This window comes from Hyperoodon ampullatus (assembly GCF_949752795.1).
Source record: "Hyperoodon ampullatus genome assembly, chromosome: 1".
NCBI classification, from domain to species: Eukaryota; Metazoa; Chordata; class Mammalia; order Artiodactyla; family Ziphiidae; genus Hyperoodon; species Hyperoodon ampullatus.
Window position 1 is genome coordinate 157,997,921 of NC_136914.1, and position 15,938 is coordinate 158,013,858.

The following is a 15,938-nucleotide window of genomic DNA, read 5'->3' on the forward strand; positions in this document are numbered from 1 at the left end:
ATGAAGAACCGTCTTACATTCTTCAGGATTTTGCAGTGACCCACTGTACATTTGTATAAGTGAAAATCCTGTTAATTATTTGAGCCTAGATCCTAATTACTTTTTATATATAAACATTCTTAAACATTTTCATTATACTCTGAATTTTCTAGGAATCAAGTACCATGTAAATCAAGAGTAGACTGTACTTTGTTTTGTTCAAGAGCTTTACATAAAGAATCATTCATCATTCTGAGTAAATCAAAAACATGACTGAAAGCTGCTTTTGGTATCTGAGTTGTCTATACAAAGGCACACTACTGTATCAATCTGTATTATACCTGTTGCATTTTTGGTGATACCATGTATGTGAACCATGTAGCATGTGACCCTCTCATATGTCAGGCAGTATAGTCCTGCCTAAGTATTTACTTACTGAAATACACATTTTTATTATTACTACTATTCACAAATTACTTCCTTTTTAATTCTCCTCTATATTACATATATCTCTAATCTCTTCATCTTACTAATGAAAAGAAATATTAAGAATTTTTAAAAATAAGAAAAATCCTTTTAAAAATTTAAGAAAAACAATAACAATGTTTATAAAAATTATAAAAATAATTAAAACAGTATTTAGAATTAAGAAAAAAATTGATAATGGGAAAAATTTTTAGAGAATGAATGTAGGATTCTATAAGCCATTCAGTTTTATGTAGCAAAGAAAAGCATTTATTTCTATAAGTGATGGTAAAGGTTCTGGAATTTTCATAACATTAACATTGGCTACTGAGAAATAAAATATACTTAAACAAACAAAACAGAAAACAACCTAAATTTTAAAAGCAGAAATTCAGATTTGATATTTTTTGTATGCATCATAGCAATTTCAATGTAAAACTTAAGCACTGGAAAAAATGTAAAAATCATTTCAGAAAATGCCCTAGCAGAGAGTAATGTGAAAGTATACATTTTCTTCTATACAAGGTTAGAGGAGATATTTGAGTTCATATTTGACTCCATTCAATTTTCTTCATTTTTAATCTCTAATTCTACACCAACTTATTTTAAGTATTTTCTTTTATTAGTCTTAAAATAATATGTTGTTTTCTCTAAATATCACATATTCACTATACACCAATTCTAACTTATCTTAATCCTATATTATTTCACTCATAATTGTAATATTAAAGGAATATAGAACTCAAGTTTGTGAAATAATAATATATGTGGTAAACATTTTTTTTTGCTGTCAATATATGAATTCATTTTAAGTTATCTCCCTAGAAAATTTAAATTTTCAAATTTCCTTACTTGCTTTCTCCTTAAGAAGAGCAACTTGCTGCTTAAGATATTCAATAATTTGATCTGCCTCGGCACCCTTCTGTTCCAGTCTCTTGAGAACAGCATCACTGGTTGCCATTTTTGCCAAGAAACGGCAGAAAATCCTAAGTGAAAAAATGAAAGTGATACATTATACTGTAGAATGAATAAATTTATTGTACAAGACACCATGAACAAGCAGTCTGAGATAAAAAAACATTTTCTACTGTAACAGAACAATGTTAGAAAACTACTCTTCCTCTGAAGAGCAACAAACCAAACGAGACAGAAATGTTAATAGATTAATTCCTAATTCTGTTTGGAAAAGAAAATCAATTTTTTCCTAAAAGCATGAAAACATGCTATTTAATCATATTTTACGTTGGAAAGCTTTAAAGAAAGCTTTAAAATACTACAGAATACTATGACATAAGCTAGGAACACTAAGGGACAGACTAACAACAACCTTAACTAAGGGATAACTGAGTACCACACCTGAGTTCCAAAGTAAAGACAATTGCTGAATTCCTTCTTTGTATGTTTCTTTCATATATTGGATATTTCTACTGTTTATTTAATTATGTACAAACTTACAAGTAAGAAAGAACATGTAAACTAGGAAAGACAAATATTAAAAGAAAAAGATCTACAAATAGGAAAACACCAATATTAAACACATACCTACTCAGAAATAATATCAGTATATATATACTGTATCCTTTGTAAAAAAAATTGAATTAGAATTTTAACTTTATGATAATGCATAGAAATTAGAAAACATTATATCGATATGCAGAAAAATGCATATATAAGCAAAATTCTGAGATTAATTCATCATGTTAAAGTTCTAACTGCCAAATGTTAAGACAAATATTCATACTCAGAAAAGACACGGTTAATCATTAACAATACTGTGAACTGCTCTTTGTCCTTAATTTAACATCAATTTATAATCCAAAGTATGCCACAAGCATTGCTGAAATAATTCTAATTTTAAATAAATGAAGCACATTCAATAAACGGTGAAATTTTTTGATAAAAAAATTGGCTAGTAGTGGACAAGATTGCTTTAAATTTCAAATTATTAGGCAATAACCATCCTATATAAAGAACATTCTAAGATGTTTACTTTTTTTTTGTTTTGTTTTGTTTTGTTTTTTTGCATTACGTGGGCTTCTCACTGCTGTGGCCTCTCCCATTGCGGAGCACAGGCTCTGGACGCGCAGGCCCAGCAGCCATGGCTCACGGGCCTAGCCGCTCCGCGGCATGTGGGATCTTCCTAGACCGGGGCACGAACCCGTGTCCCCTGCATCGGCAGGCGGACTCTCAACCACTGCGCCACCAGGGAAGCCCTAAGATGTTTACTTTTTTTATAAAAAGAAAACCAACTCCAAAACACTTTATGCTAAAGTTTACAATTTATGATATGGAAGCAATTTTTAAAACCCTATAAAAATAAAGTTGCTAGTAATGAAGAAAATATAAATGGAGGGGTGGTGGTTAAACTGGAAAAGTCACAGTAAACTCCTCAATGGACTATTATTTAATAGTTTAGAAAATGCAGAGGAAAAAAGTTACAAAAATGAAAATATATAACCTTTTAAATTCTGCCAATTTTTACCAAAAGTGAATACAGAATACCCTGTTGCTCCTCAAATGTCTGCAAAGCCAGAATCTTAGAGAAAACAGTTAGTAACAGAGAAATGTTAGTGGAAAACACATCCACATATGTAAGCCATGAAGTCTTAAAATAGAGAATAGAGAAGGATCCTACACAACCATTTTTAGTTTTCTAAGGAATGTCCATATTGTTCTCCATAGGGGCTGTATCAATTTACATTCCCACCAACAGTGCAAGAGGGTTCCTTTTTCTCCACACCCTCTCCAGCATTTGTTGTTCTTAGATTTTCTGATGATGCCCATTCTAACTGGTGTGAGGTAATACCTCATTGTAGTTTTGATTTGCATTTCTCTGATAATTAGTGATGTTGAGCAGCTTTTCATGTGCTTCTTGGCCATCTGTATGTCTTCTTTGGAGAAATGCCTATTTAGGTCTTCTGTCCATTTTCTGATTGGATTGTTTTTTTGATATTGAGCTGCATGAGCTATCTATATATTTTGGATATTAATCCTTTGTCCGTTGAGTCATTTGCAAATACTTTCTCCCATTCTGAGGGTTGTCTTTTCGTCTTGTTTATGGTTTCCTTTGCTGTGTAAAAGCTTTTAAGTTTCATTAGGTCCCATTTGTTTATTTTTGTTTTTATTTCCATTACTCTAGGAGGTGGGTCAAAAAAGATCTTGCCGTGATTCATGTCAAAGAGTGTTCTTCCTATGTTTTCCTCTAACAGTTTTATAGTGTCCCGTCTTACATTTAGACCTCGAATCCATTTTGAGTTTATTTTTGTATATGATGTGAGGGAGTGTTCTAATTTCATTCTTTTACATGTAGCTGTCCAGTTTTCCCAGCACCACTTATTGAAGAGACCGTCTCTTCTCCATTGTATATCCTTGCCTCCTTTGTCATAGATTAGTTGACCAAAGGTGCGTGGGTTTATCTTTGGGCTTTGTATCTTGTTCCATTGATCTATGTTTCTGTTTTTGTGCCAGTACCATATTGTCTTCATTACTGTAGCTTTGTAGTATAGTCTGAAGTCAGGGAGTCTGATTCCGCCAGCTCCATTTTTTTCCCTCAAGACTGCTTTGGCTATTCGGGGTCTTTTGTTTCTCCATAGAAATTTTAAGATTTTTTGTTCTAGTTCCGTAAAAAATGCCACTGGTAATTTAATAGGGATAGCACTGAATGTGTAGATTGCTTTGGGTAGCAGAGTCATTTTCACAATATTGATTCTTCCAATCCAGGAGCATGGTATATCTCTCCATCTATTTGTATCATCTTTAATTTCTTTCATCAGTGTTTTATAGTTTTCTGCATACAGGTCTTTTGTCTCCCTAGGTAGGTTTATTCCTAGGTATTTTATTCTTTTTGTTGCAATGGTAAATGGGAGTGTTTCCTTAATTTCTCATTCAGATATTTCATCATAAGTGTATAGGAATGCAAGGGATTTCTGTGCATTAATATTGTATCCTGCTACTTTACCAAATTCACTGATTAGCTCTAGTAGTTTTCTGGTGGCATCCTTAGGATTCTCTATGTATGGTATCATGTCATCTGCAAACAGTGACAGTTTTACTTCTTCTTTTCCAGTTTGTATTCCTTAAATTTCTTTTTCTTCTCTGACTGCCGTGGCTAGGACTTCCAAGACTATGTTGAATAATAGTGGTGAGAGTGGACATCCTTGTCTTGTTCCTGATCTTAGAGGAAATGCTTTCAGTTTTTCACCATTGAGAATGATGTTTGCTGTGGGTTTGTCATATATGGCCTTTATTATGTTGAGGTAGGCTCCCTCTATGCCCACTTTCTGGAGAGTTTTTATCATAAATGGGTGTTGAATTCTGTCAAAAGCTTTTTCTGCATCTATTGAGATGATCATATGGTTTTTATTCTTCAATTTGTTAATATGGTGTATCACACTGATTGATTTACATATTATGAAGAATCCTTGCATCCCTGGGATAAATCCCAGTTGATCATGGTGTATGATCCTTTTAATGTGTTGTTGGATTCTGTTTGTTAGTATTTTGTTGAAGATTTTTGCATCTATATTCATCAGTGATATTGGTCTGTAATTTTGTGTAGTATCTTTGTCTGATTTTGGTATCAGGGTGATGGTGGCCTCATAGAATGAATCTGGGAATGTTCCTTCCTCTGCAATTTTTGGAAGAGTTAGAGAAGGATGGGTGTTAGCTCTTCCCTAAATGTTTGATAGAATTCACCTGTCAAGCCATCTGGTCCTGGACTTTTGTTTGTTGGAAGATATTTAATCACAGTTTCAATTTCATTACTTGTGATTGGTCTGTTCATATTTTCTATTACTTCCTGGTTCAGTCTTGAAAGGTTACACCTCTCTAAGAATTTGTCCATTTCTTCCAGGTTGTCCATTTTATTGGCATAGAATTGCCTGTAGTAGTCTCTTAGGATGCTTTGTATTTCTGCGGTGTCTGTCGTAACTTCTCCTGTTTCATTTCTAATTTTATTGATTTCAGTCCTCTCCTTCTTTTTCTTGATGAGTTTGGCTACAGGTATATCAATTTTATCATCTTAAAGAACCAGCTTTTAGTTTTATTGATCTTTGCTATTGTTTCCCTTGTTTCTATTGCATTTATTTCTGCTCTGATCTTTATGATTTTTTTTTCTTCTGCTAACCTTGGGTTTTGTTTGCTCTTCATTCTCTAGTTCCTTTAGATGTAAAGTTAGATTGTTTATTTGAGATATTTCTTGTTTCTTGAGGTAGGCTTGTATAGCTATAAACTTCCCTTAGAACTGCTTTTGTTGCATCCATAGGTTTTGGATCGTCATGTGTTCATTGTTATTTGTCTCTAGGTATTTTTTGATTTCCTCTTTGATTTCTTCAGTGATCTCTTGGTTATCTAGTAATGTATTGTTTAGCCTCCATGTGTTTGTGTTTTTTACATTGTTTTCCCTGTAATTCATTTCTAATCTCATAGCCTTGTGGTGAGAAAGGATGCTTGATATGATTTCAATTTTCTTAAATCTACTGTGGCTTGATTTGTGACCCAAGATGTGATCTATCCTGGAGAATGTTCCATGCACACTTGAGAAGAAAGTGTTATCTGCTGTTTTTGGATAGAATGTCCTATAAATAGCAATTAAATCTATCTGGTCTATTGTGTCATTTAAAGCTTGTTTCCTTATTTATTTTCATTTTGGATGATGTGTCCATTGCTGTGAGGTGTTAAAGTCCCCCACTATTACTGTGTTACTGTCGATTTCCTTTTTTATAGCTGTTAGCAGTTGCCTTATGTATTGAGCTGCTCCTATGTTGGGTGCTTATATATTTATAATTGTTATATCTTCTTCTTGGATTGATCCCTTGATCATTATATAGTGTCCTTCGTTGTCTCTTGTAACATTCTTTATTTTAAAGTCTATTTTATCTGATATGAGTATAGCTACTCCAGCTTTCTTTTGATTTCTATTTGCATGGAATATCTTTTTCCATCCCCTCACTTTCAGTCTGTATGTGTCCCTAGGTCTGAAGTGGGTCTCTTGTAAACAGCATATAGATGGGTCTTGTTTTTGTATCCATTCAGCCAGTCTTTGTCTTTTGGTTGGGGCATTTAATCCATTTACATTCAAGGGTATTATTGATATGTATGCTCCTATTACCATTTTCTTAATTGTTTTGGGTTTGTTTTTGTGGGTCTTTTTCTTGTGTTTCCCGCTGAGAAAAGTTTCTTTAGCATTTGTTGTAAAGCTGGTTTGGTGGTGCGAATTCTCTTAGCTTTTGCTTGTCTGAAAAGCTTTTGACTTTTCCATCGAATGTGAATGGGATCCTTGTTGGGTAGAGTAATCTTGGTTGTAGGTTTTTCTCTTTCATCACTTTAAGTACATCCTGCCAGTCCCTTTTGGCCTGCAGAGTTTCTGCTGAAAAATGAGCTGATAACCTTACAGGGATTCCTTTGTATGTTATTTTTTGTTTTTCCCTTGCTGCTTTTAATATTTTTTCTTTGAATTTAATTTTTGTTAGTTTGATTAATATGTGTCTTGGTGTGTTTTTCCTAGGGTTTATCCTGTATGGGACTCTCTGTGCTTCCTGGACTTGGGTGACTATTTCCTTTCCCATGTTAGGGAAGTTTTCAACTATAATCTCTTCAAATATTACACCCTTTCTTTTTCTCTTCTTCTTCGGGACCCCTATAATTCGAATGTGGTGTTGCCCCAGAGGTCTCTGAGATTGTCTTCAATTTTTTCATTCTTTTTTCTTTATTCTGCCCCTCAGCAGTTATTTCCACCATTTTGTCTTTCAGCTCACTTATTCGTTATTCTGCCTCAGTTATTCTGATATTGATTCCTTCTAGTGTATTTTTCATTTCAGTTATTGCGTTCTTTCTGTTTGCTCTTTAGCTGTTCTAGATCTTTGCTAAACATTTCTTGTGTTTTCTCAATCCGTGCCTCCATTCTATTTCCAATATTCTGGATCTTCTTTACTATTATTACTCTGAATTCTTTTCCAGGTAGATTGCCTGTTTCCTCTTCATTTATTTGGTCTTCTGTAGGTTTTTACCTTGCTCCTTCATCTGTGACATATTTTTTGTCATCTCATCTTTTTTGTTGTTTAATAAGTGGGATTATGTTCTTGTCTTACTGGTTGTTTGGCCTGAGACTTTTAATAGTGGGGTTTTTAGGCTATTGGGCAGAGCTGGGTCTTGGTGCTGAGATGAGGAATTCTGTGAGACCTCACTCCGATGAATATTCCCTGGGGTCTGAGGTTCTCTGTTAGTCCAGTGGTTCGGACTCGGAGCTCCCACCTCAGGAGCTTGAGCCCAACCCTGGGCCCATGAACTAAGATCCTGCAAGCTGTCTTGTGTGGCAGAAAAAAAGAAACAAAAAACACAACAATAACAAAGTAAAAATTAAAATTAGACTAGGAAACTAACAGATACGTTAGGAAGAATATAAAAATAAAAATGCAGATGAATCAAGAACTGGAAGGTATATCAGTATCATAATACTAAAAAAGAGGAGGAAGGAAAAGAAAAAAGAGAAATACAGGGGGCAAAGGCCTTGGCTGTGGACGGTGGGGCCTATGCAAGGGTGAGGTTTGGGTGGTAGGCAGGGCCAATTCTCAGGACCCACAGGGCTGGAAAAGGCTCTGGGGGCTGTGGGGGTGGGGCTTAGGCTCAAGGAACAGAAGCGGCCCAGGCGTGCACCCCACCCCTGGTCTCAAGAGGGCAGGGGACCTCACCTCAGAGCCCAGCAGGCTTCCTGGGCTTGAGTGAGTGGTGACAGTGCCCTCCTCTCCTCTCCTGCTCCTCCAGTCTGGAGGGCCCCTCCCACCTGCCTCTCCTGTTCTCCCCTCAGCCTCCTTCCTATGCCCCCAAGGACCCACATGACCTGGAGGGGGCTTTGGAGGGCAGGGGATCGCCCCGGGAGCTCAGCAGGATCCCCAGGCTCGAGTGGGCAGGGCAATTGCCCTCTACTCCTCTCCCACTCGTCCTGGATGGCCCCTCCCGCCTGCCTCTCCTGATCTCCCTAGCCTCCCTCCTATGCCCCCAAGGACCCATGCGGCCTGGATGGGGGTTTGGAGGGCAGGGGATTGGCCTGGGAGCTCAGCAGGCTCCCCATGCCCAAGTGGATGGGGCAATCGCCCTCCACTCCTCCCAAAGGGCCCCTCCCACCTGCCTCTCCTGATCTCTCCGGGCTCAGGGGTGCTGATTCTGTCTGGCCTCCAGTTCTCCTCCCTTCTCAGTCCCCCTACATCTTACCGGTTCACTTTGGGGTTCCTCCCATCCTCTTGGGCCTCAGAGTTCCCCACCAGCGGCTGGGAGGCACCCTAGTTGTGGGGAGACACTAACTCCGTGTCTTCCCACACAGCCATCTTGCCTCTGCTTCTGGATTAATTTCTAAATAGGTCTATGTGTTGACAAAACTTTTCTCAAATATTAAGAACTATTTATTGATTTTAGAATTAGAAGCTCTGGAAACAGGTTTTCTATACTTGTTGATTAACTGTCATTTAAACTTCTCAAAAATACAAGTGGGATGCATAAGTTTATGTCAATGTTTTCTAGTAGTATGCAGATAATGATTGCTACCACAGGTAGGAGAGCATAGTTTTTTTTTAAAAAAAAGCATTTACAGCCAACAAATCTTGGTTGAATCACATACTACCAGCTGTGTGACAATCTTGGTAAAGGTACTTAACTTCTCTATTGCTTCATGTTCTTAATTTATAAAATGAGGATACTTTCACTTGATTTCACCTACATCCTTAGCATCTCCTTTATCTTATCCCTTTAATGCTGATGTTCTCAAGGGTTTGATCCTGAACTCTAGTCTCTTCTAGGGATTATAAATGGTCACCAAACAGATCAGTATTTGAAACAACTGAATGTGAATGCCTTTAAGCAAGGCAAAACAGACTTCACCCACAATTTCCTGTTTGCCATTTAAGTTACCTGCCAGGTCCCTATAAATAACACATTCATGACCCAAATTTTACTTATGGTCCCTGATTTTGTGCATGCACCAGATTTATAGTAGGAAGCAAGATTAAACATGTTCCTTATACTCATTACACTTTAGACAAATGGGAGACACACAGAAAACTGGAGAAAATTTTTTAAAAGAGGTTATGTTTAGGGCAACATTGTTAACAACATCATTGCTTAAAGCTCAGACAAATGTTTTGCCATTCAACCCAGTGCTCATTTTACTACTCTGTGCCAACTGCTCCAGTGATTTTCAATTTTACATTGAGTACCTGCTGGATTTCAAAACTTCAGAAGTTTCCTTAGTCTCCTCCGAACTTTTATTTTTTTTGGGGGGTGGTATGTGGGTCTCTTACTGTTGTGGCCTCTCCTGTTGCAGAGCACAGCCTCCGGACACGCAGGCTCAGCGGCCATGGCTCATGGGCCCAGCCGCTCCGCGGCACGTGGGATCTTCCCAGACCGGGGCATGAATCCGTGTCCCCTGCATCAGCCGGCGGACTCTCAACCACTGCGCCACCAGGGAAGCCCGCCCTCTGAACTTTTAATATGCTAACATGTAAAGGGTTCCTCACAGATGATAAAGTTAATAATAATAGGTAACATTTGAAGAGCATTGTGGGCTGGCTAAATGCTTTACATAGATCATCTACAAATACAGTAATTATCTCCATTATACAAAGAAGAAAACTTGACTTAAAATTAATTTGCCAGGCTTCCCTGGTGGTGCAGTGGTTAACAGTCCGCCTGCTGGTGCAGGGGACACGGGTTTGTGCCCAGGTCTGGGAAGATCCCACATGCCGCGGAGCGGCTGGGCTGGTGAGCCATGGCCACTGAGCCTGCACGTCCGGCGCCTGTGCTCCGCAACGGGAGAGGCCACAACAGTGAGAGGCCCGCATACCGCAAAAAAAAAAAAAAATTAATTTGCCAATTAATGTGGCTAGTTAGTAAATGAGGATTGAAACTTAGGTCTGTCTGATTCTGGAGTTATTTCTTTTAATGCCCAAGCTATAATTTCTGTAAAGGATATACTTATGAAGCATTTCCCAAAGTATTTAGCCATGGAATACTAAGCAAGGAACACCTAATTAACATTTATTTGAACTAGTATTTTCTAAAACAGTTTGGGAATGTTGGCTCAGTCTGCGCCAAAATTAAAAATAAAAAGATTATGTGATTAAAATAGATATAATACTTAATTGCATGCACAGTAATTACAAATCTAAAACATTGACAGGAAAACAGTATACTGAGTATGTTAACTGTATTTGGATAGTAAGAGTCAAGACTTTTTTTCTTTTTCCTACACTAAATTTAAAAAAATAAACATTTTTTATGATAAAAAGCTTTGAAAAGTATTATCTAAATTATTCTGCCCTTTCACATTAATTCTGTTCTTCTCAACATAATCACCATATTTCATCAAACCTAAAAAGTTACTGTAAGATGCCACTAATCATAAAATCAGGAGAAGCTGGTTTTAGCAAATACATGAATTTAGACTACATCTGAATCATTAACACACATAAAAGATTACTTCAGAGATTCTTATCATTTCTAAATGACTTCCCTTTACCTCAGCAATCTCTACAGTAGTCTTCCCCACTGATTTTGAAATTGCCAGTACTTTTTAAAAATTAACAAATCCCTTACCCTGGGCTCTCAATGTTAGGAACCAAACATAAACTATTGCTTTGAAATGGAAGTTTTAAGTGCAGACTTTCATTTTTACTTTATAGAGAACTCCACAAAAATTTGGAAGTGATTCTCTATTTCTCAAAATATCTGATTTCACTGTTTCAGAATTGCAATTACGTAAAAATTTATATTCTCCTTAGACACTCTAAGTATTGTATTTCATCATATATAAGATACCATCAATTGTAAAATGATTCCAATCATAAGATGCTGCATTATTTTGGGTACCATTAAGGAAAAAAACCATGGCTGATTTAACTGACCTAATGTTCTCTTACACTTAGTCACATCCTGTATTATGTATTGAAATACCTGTTTTGAATTTAGCCCTATTTTTATCTTATATCACTCTTGTGTTTCCATGAATTTCTTTTTTGAAAATTGAAGTATAGTTAATTTACAATGTTGTGTTAGTTTCAAGTATATAGCAAAGTGATTGTTTTATATATATATATATATATTTCCTTTTTCAGAGTCTTTACAGTACAGGTTATTACAAGACACTGAGTATATTTCCCTGTGCTATACAGTAGGTCCTTATTTACATATTTTATATATAGTAGTGTATATATGTTAATCCCAAACTCCTAATTTATTTCTTCCATGTATTTCTGCAAACACAGGAACTTTTTATTTAAGTGCTAAATGATCTTTTAAAGGATACTTGAGAGATTAAACTCAACAACTATGTACCAACAGTACACACAACTCAACTGAACTAATGACAATATTATCAGTTATAACCAAGTTTGCGTAAGTTGGGCAGTGACAACGATGTCACAGCTGCTATTTAGTGTATAATGAGTTTAAAACATTGAATACCCCACTATTTCAGAGCTATAAATATGAGAAAAATATGCCTCTCAGAACTAGTGAACTACAGTAATTTTAATCACTTTTTTCTCTCTTCTACCATCATCCCTATTCTGACCTTCTAAACTTCTTTCCTCCATTTGTTTTGTAAATCGCCAAGCCACCCCGCTCTAAGAACACCTTTATTACAGTTATACACATTGCAGCTCTAGGTTAAAACTCCTGCTAGGATTTAAAATGTGTCAAAAGTCAGAATTTTTAAACAGGTAAATTAAAAAATTAAATATTTTGAGAACGATACATTCCAGAGACACTCAAAATATATAGCAGTGGCAACCAGCAATAATTCCAGGGGACTTTTAGTAACCTTTGTCAAAACATAGAAAGATCTAAAACTATGCTTTTTGTGAAAGTTCATTTTATTCTTGTTTTTCTTCTAAGCATGTGATCAGGGAATGAATTCAAATGCCAGCTCTGCCACTCATTAGCTGTGTGACTTTCTTTTTTTTTATTATTGAAGTATAGTTAATTTACAATGTTGTGTTAGTTTCAGGTGTGCAGCAAAGTAATTCAGATATACATACATTCTTTTCCAGATTCTTTTCCCATATAGGTTGTTACAAAATATTGAGTATAGTTCCCCATGCTATACAGTAGGTCCTTGTTATTTATCTGTTTTATATATAGTAGTGTGTATAAGTTACTCCCAAATTCCTAATTTACTCCCCCACAACTTTTCCCCTTTGGTAACCATAAGTTTGTTTTCTATGTCTGAGTTTGTTTCTGTTTTGTAAATAAGTTCATTTTTAGATTCCACATATAAGTGATATCATATACTTGTCTTTCTCTATCTGACTTCATTTCATGTGATAATCTCTAGGTCCATCCATGTTGCTGCAATTGGCATTATTTCATTCTTTTTATGGCTCAGTAATATTCCATTGTGTGTGTGTGTGTGTGTGTGTGTGTGTGTATGTATATATATACACCACATTTTCTCTATCCATTCATCTCTTGATGGATATTTAAGTTGCTTCCATGTCTTGCCTATTGTAAATAATGCTTCAGTGAACACTGGGGTGCATGTATCTTTTTGAATTATAGTTTCCTCCACATATATTCCCAGAAGTAGGACTGCAGGATTATACTGTAGCTCTATTTTTTTGTTTTTTAAGGAACCTCCATACTGTTCTCCATAGTGGCTGTACCAATTTACATTCCCACCAACAGTGCAAGAGGGTTCCCTTTCCTCCACACCCTCTCCAGCATTTATTATTTGTAGACTTTTTGATGATGGCCATTCAGACTAGTGTGAGGTGATACCTCATTGTAGTTTTGATTTGCATTTCTCTAATAATTGGCGACACTGAGCATATTTCATGTGTCTCTTGGCCATCTGTATGTCTTCTTTGGAGAAATGTCTATTTAGATCTTCTGCCCATTTTTTGATTGGGTTGCAAGATGAACACTACAATAGTCCAGTTAACATCCTCTACCATACATAGTTACAATTTTTTTCTTGTGATGAGAACCATCAAGATCCAGTCTCCTAGCTATTTTCTAATATGCAAAACAGTATTATTAACTATAGTCACCATGCTGTACATTACATTCCTATGACTTATTCATTTTATAATTGGAAATTTGTATTTATGCTTGATTGTTTTTTTCTACTCACCAGAGAGCCTTCTTCCCGTTTACTAATGAGGACACTGGGGATCCTGGAGGGCTTAAGGGATGGCTATGAGGGTATGGCTAAGAGAAGACAGCCTGTGTGTTTCAGATACTACGGCCATTAACACAGAAAACCTTTTTGTCCAGTGACATATGCATAAAATTTTTAAAGCGGTATGTCTAGGTCTCCCATGGCCCACTTACCAAACAAGGTCATCTTTTAGTGGGCTCAGATTTTCCCCAATAGGATTTAACCAAACCTTTCCACTCACAGATGTACTCACCACTATCTTTCTTCCATTTCTTAACCAAGAACACAGTTAATAACAGTAGCCACTATTTTAATGGGCCTGGCATATTACATACATTGTCATTTAATCTTTATAACCTTGTGAGACAATAAGGTTATAGATAAACTCAGAGAAATTATGTGACTTGTCTAAATCCATTCAAATATTAAATGGTAAAGCCATGATTTTAACTCGTGTTTGTTACTCCTAACCTCACACTACAAGTCATTTTAAAAGTGTTTCCAAAACCTAATTAAAGAAAATTAACTGACCATCCATTAAAATTCTTGCATACCTAAATTAAGAGCACTAAGAATCTGACTGGTCATTTCTTACCACCCCTAGTCAAGCCACTATCATATCTCCTCTGGATTTATGTAAAAGCCTCCTAACTGGTGTTTCTTCCACCCTATTCCCTCCAGTCTATTCTTGAGAGCAGCCAGAGAGATTCTTTTAAAAAGGAAGTCAGTACTCCACTGCTCAAAACCCTCCAATGGGTTAGACGCCCTCAAGATCCTTCATGACCTGTTCCGTATCTCTGATTCTTTCTCCAGCTTTAGTTGCTTCACTGAACTCTGACCTACAGGCTTCCTTGCTGTTCAGGAGAGTTCCTGCCTGATGGCTTTTGCAATGTCTGGTCCGTCTGCCTGACTGCACCTCCCCAGAACAGCCTAACGATTAACTCTCTTGCTTCTGTCAGCTCTTTACCTTTAGAGTGATCTTTTCAGTAAGACCTTCCCTGGCCATACTAAAATTTCAACCTATATCCTCCTTCCCGGCTTTACTACCTTTGTTTTCAGCACTCATTACGACCTAAGATACGGTACGTTTTTCTTAATTTTGTTTAGTATGTATATTCAATAAAATGTGAACAACAGGGAGACAAGAATTTTTGTCTGTTTTGTTCATTGCTTTTTACCGATGCCTAAAACAGTGTTTGGAACATGGTGGGCGCTGAATAACTACTTGAGGAATAAACGAATTCCTGTCACCGCCTCCCGGTTCTCTCACACACGCAAAAATAAACATGTTTGTGCATATATCTTTTCCAGTAACATCCTTCCCCTCGGCCCCGCATCCCATTTCTCAAACTTGGCTCCTTCAAAAGGTCCCAAGCTCTTCCCTACTTCCTCATGCCAAGATTGGCGCTGCTGTGGGCCGACTTCCCCGCAGGCCAGGTCCTATCATCCGAAGGCCACTAAGGGACAGAGGACTCTTATGTTCGCAATCCCCGTACCCCGGGACCCTCTGCGGACGACACTCACATGTATCGGTGAACAGGCAGAACCTCGGCCGTCTCGGCCCGGAGCCGGTAAGGACAGCCTCCCGCTCACGAAAGCAGCGAGAAAGGACCCAATGAGGTGTCCTCGCTAAACGCCTGAGCGGTCCACAGATTCTTCTCCAAATTCAGTGGCTCCCTTCCCGTGTGCAGCCACACCACACTCCCTGTCGTCCATTTCCTCAGCCAATAACGCCAACCATTCCGCACCTCTTCCTCGGTCTCTATATTTTGTCGCCAGGTTGGGCGAGGAGCAAGACGCCGGACGTCGGGGTCTTTCTTTAGAGTTCCTTCGCGGAGGCTGTGAGGTCAGAGGAAAAGGCCGAGCTGAGGGTGGTGGTGGGGAGAGCTGGGAGTTGTCAGGGGAGAGCGCGGGGTTCGCTCTCCTGGCCGGAGGCGGCGCTGGCAACTCTGGCTGATTTAGGCTGGTGGGCAAAGGGCAATCTCTGAGCTCCCGGCGCTCCAGGAGCAGCCTCTTTTGTAGAAGCACCTGAAATGCAGGGTCTGGTGCACTAAGCAATAGCGGCAACACCAGCTCCAGCGACAGCTCTGGGGCCCTGTGTAGGAGCTCCATCCCCTTGTCTTTGTGTCCGCCTGCGTCCCCAGACCCAAAGGCAGGTATTTGGGTTTCCCAGTTTTCTGTGTCGTAGTGGTCGGGGCTGGTGGGAGGTAGAGGAAGGTCAGGTGCAGCGAGCGGCCTCCCATTTCCGCCGTGAGTGATAGAGACCACCGGTGCAGCTGCTGGCTGCTGAGTACCGTCTCCATTCCTACCTATAGTCCGCCTTCCCCCTACACACCTGAGTCCTTTG

General features: G+C 38.0%; 1 protein-coding gene across 2 annotated transcripts in view; it reads right to left on the reverse strand.

Annotated features, from left to right (window-relative positions):
• The window catches only part of AIMP1 (aminoacyl tRNA synthetase complex interacting multifunctional protein 1), a 37,983-nt gene extending 22,805 nt beyond the window's left edge, over positions 1-15,178 (reverse strand). For both annotated transcript variants that reach the window (XM_079701869.1, XM_079701868.1), the window contains exons 1-2: positions 15,116-15,178; positions 1,297-1,430 (exon numbers count right to left, since the gene is read on the reverse strand). In XM_079701869.1, the coding sequence (XP_079557995.1) occupies positions 1,297-1,430; positions 15,116-15,117 (136 nt within the window). In that variant the 5' untranslated portion in view covers positions 15,118-15,178. The remainder of the gene's footprint in view (positions 1-1,296; positions 1,431-15,115) is intronic.
• Positions 15,179-15,938: the final 760 nt, after the last annotated feature.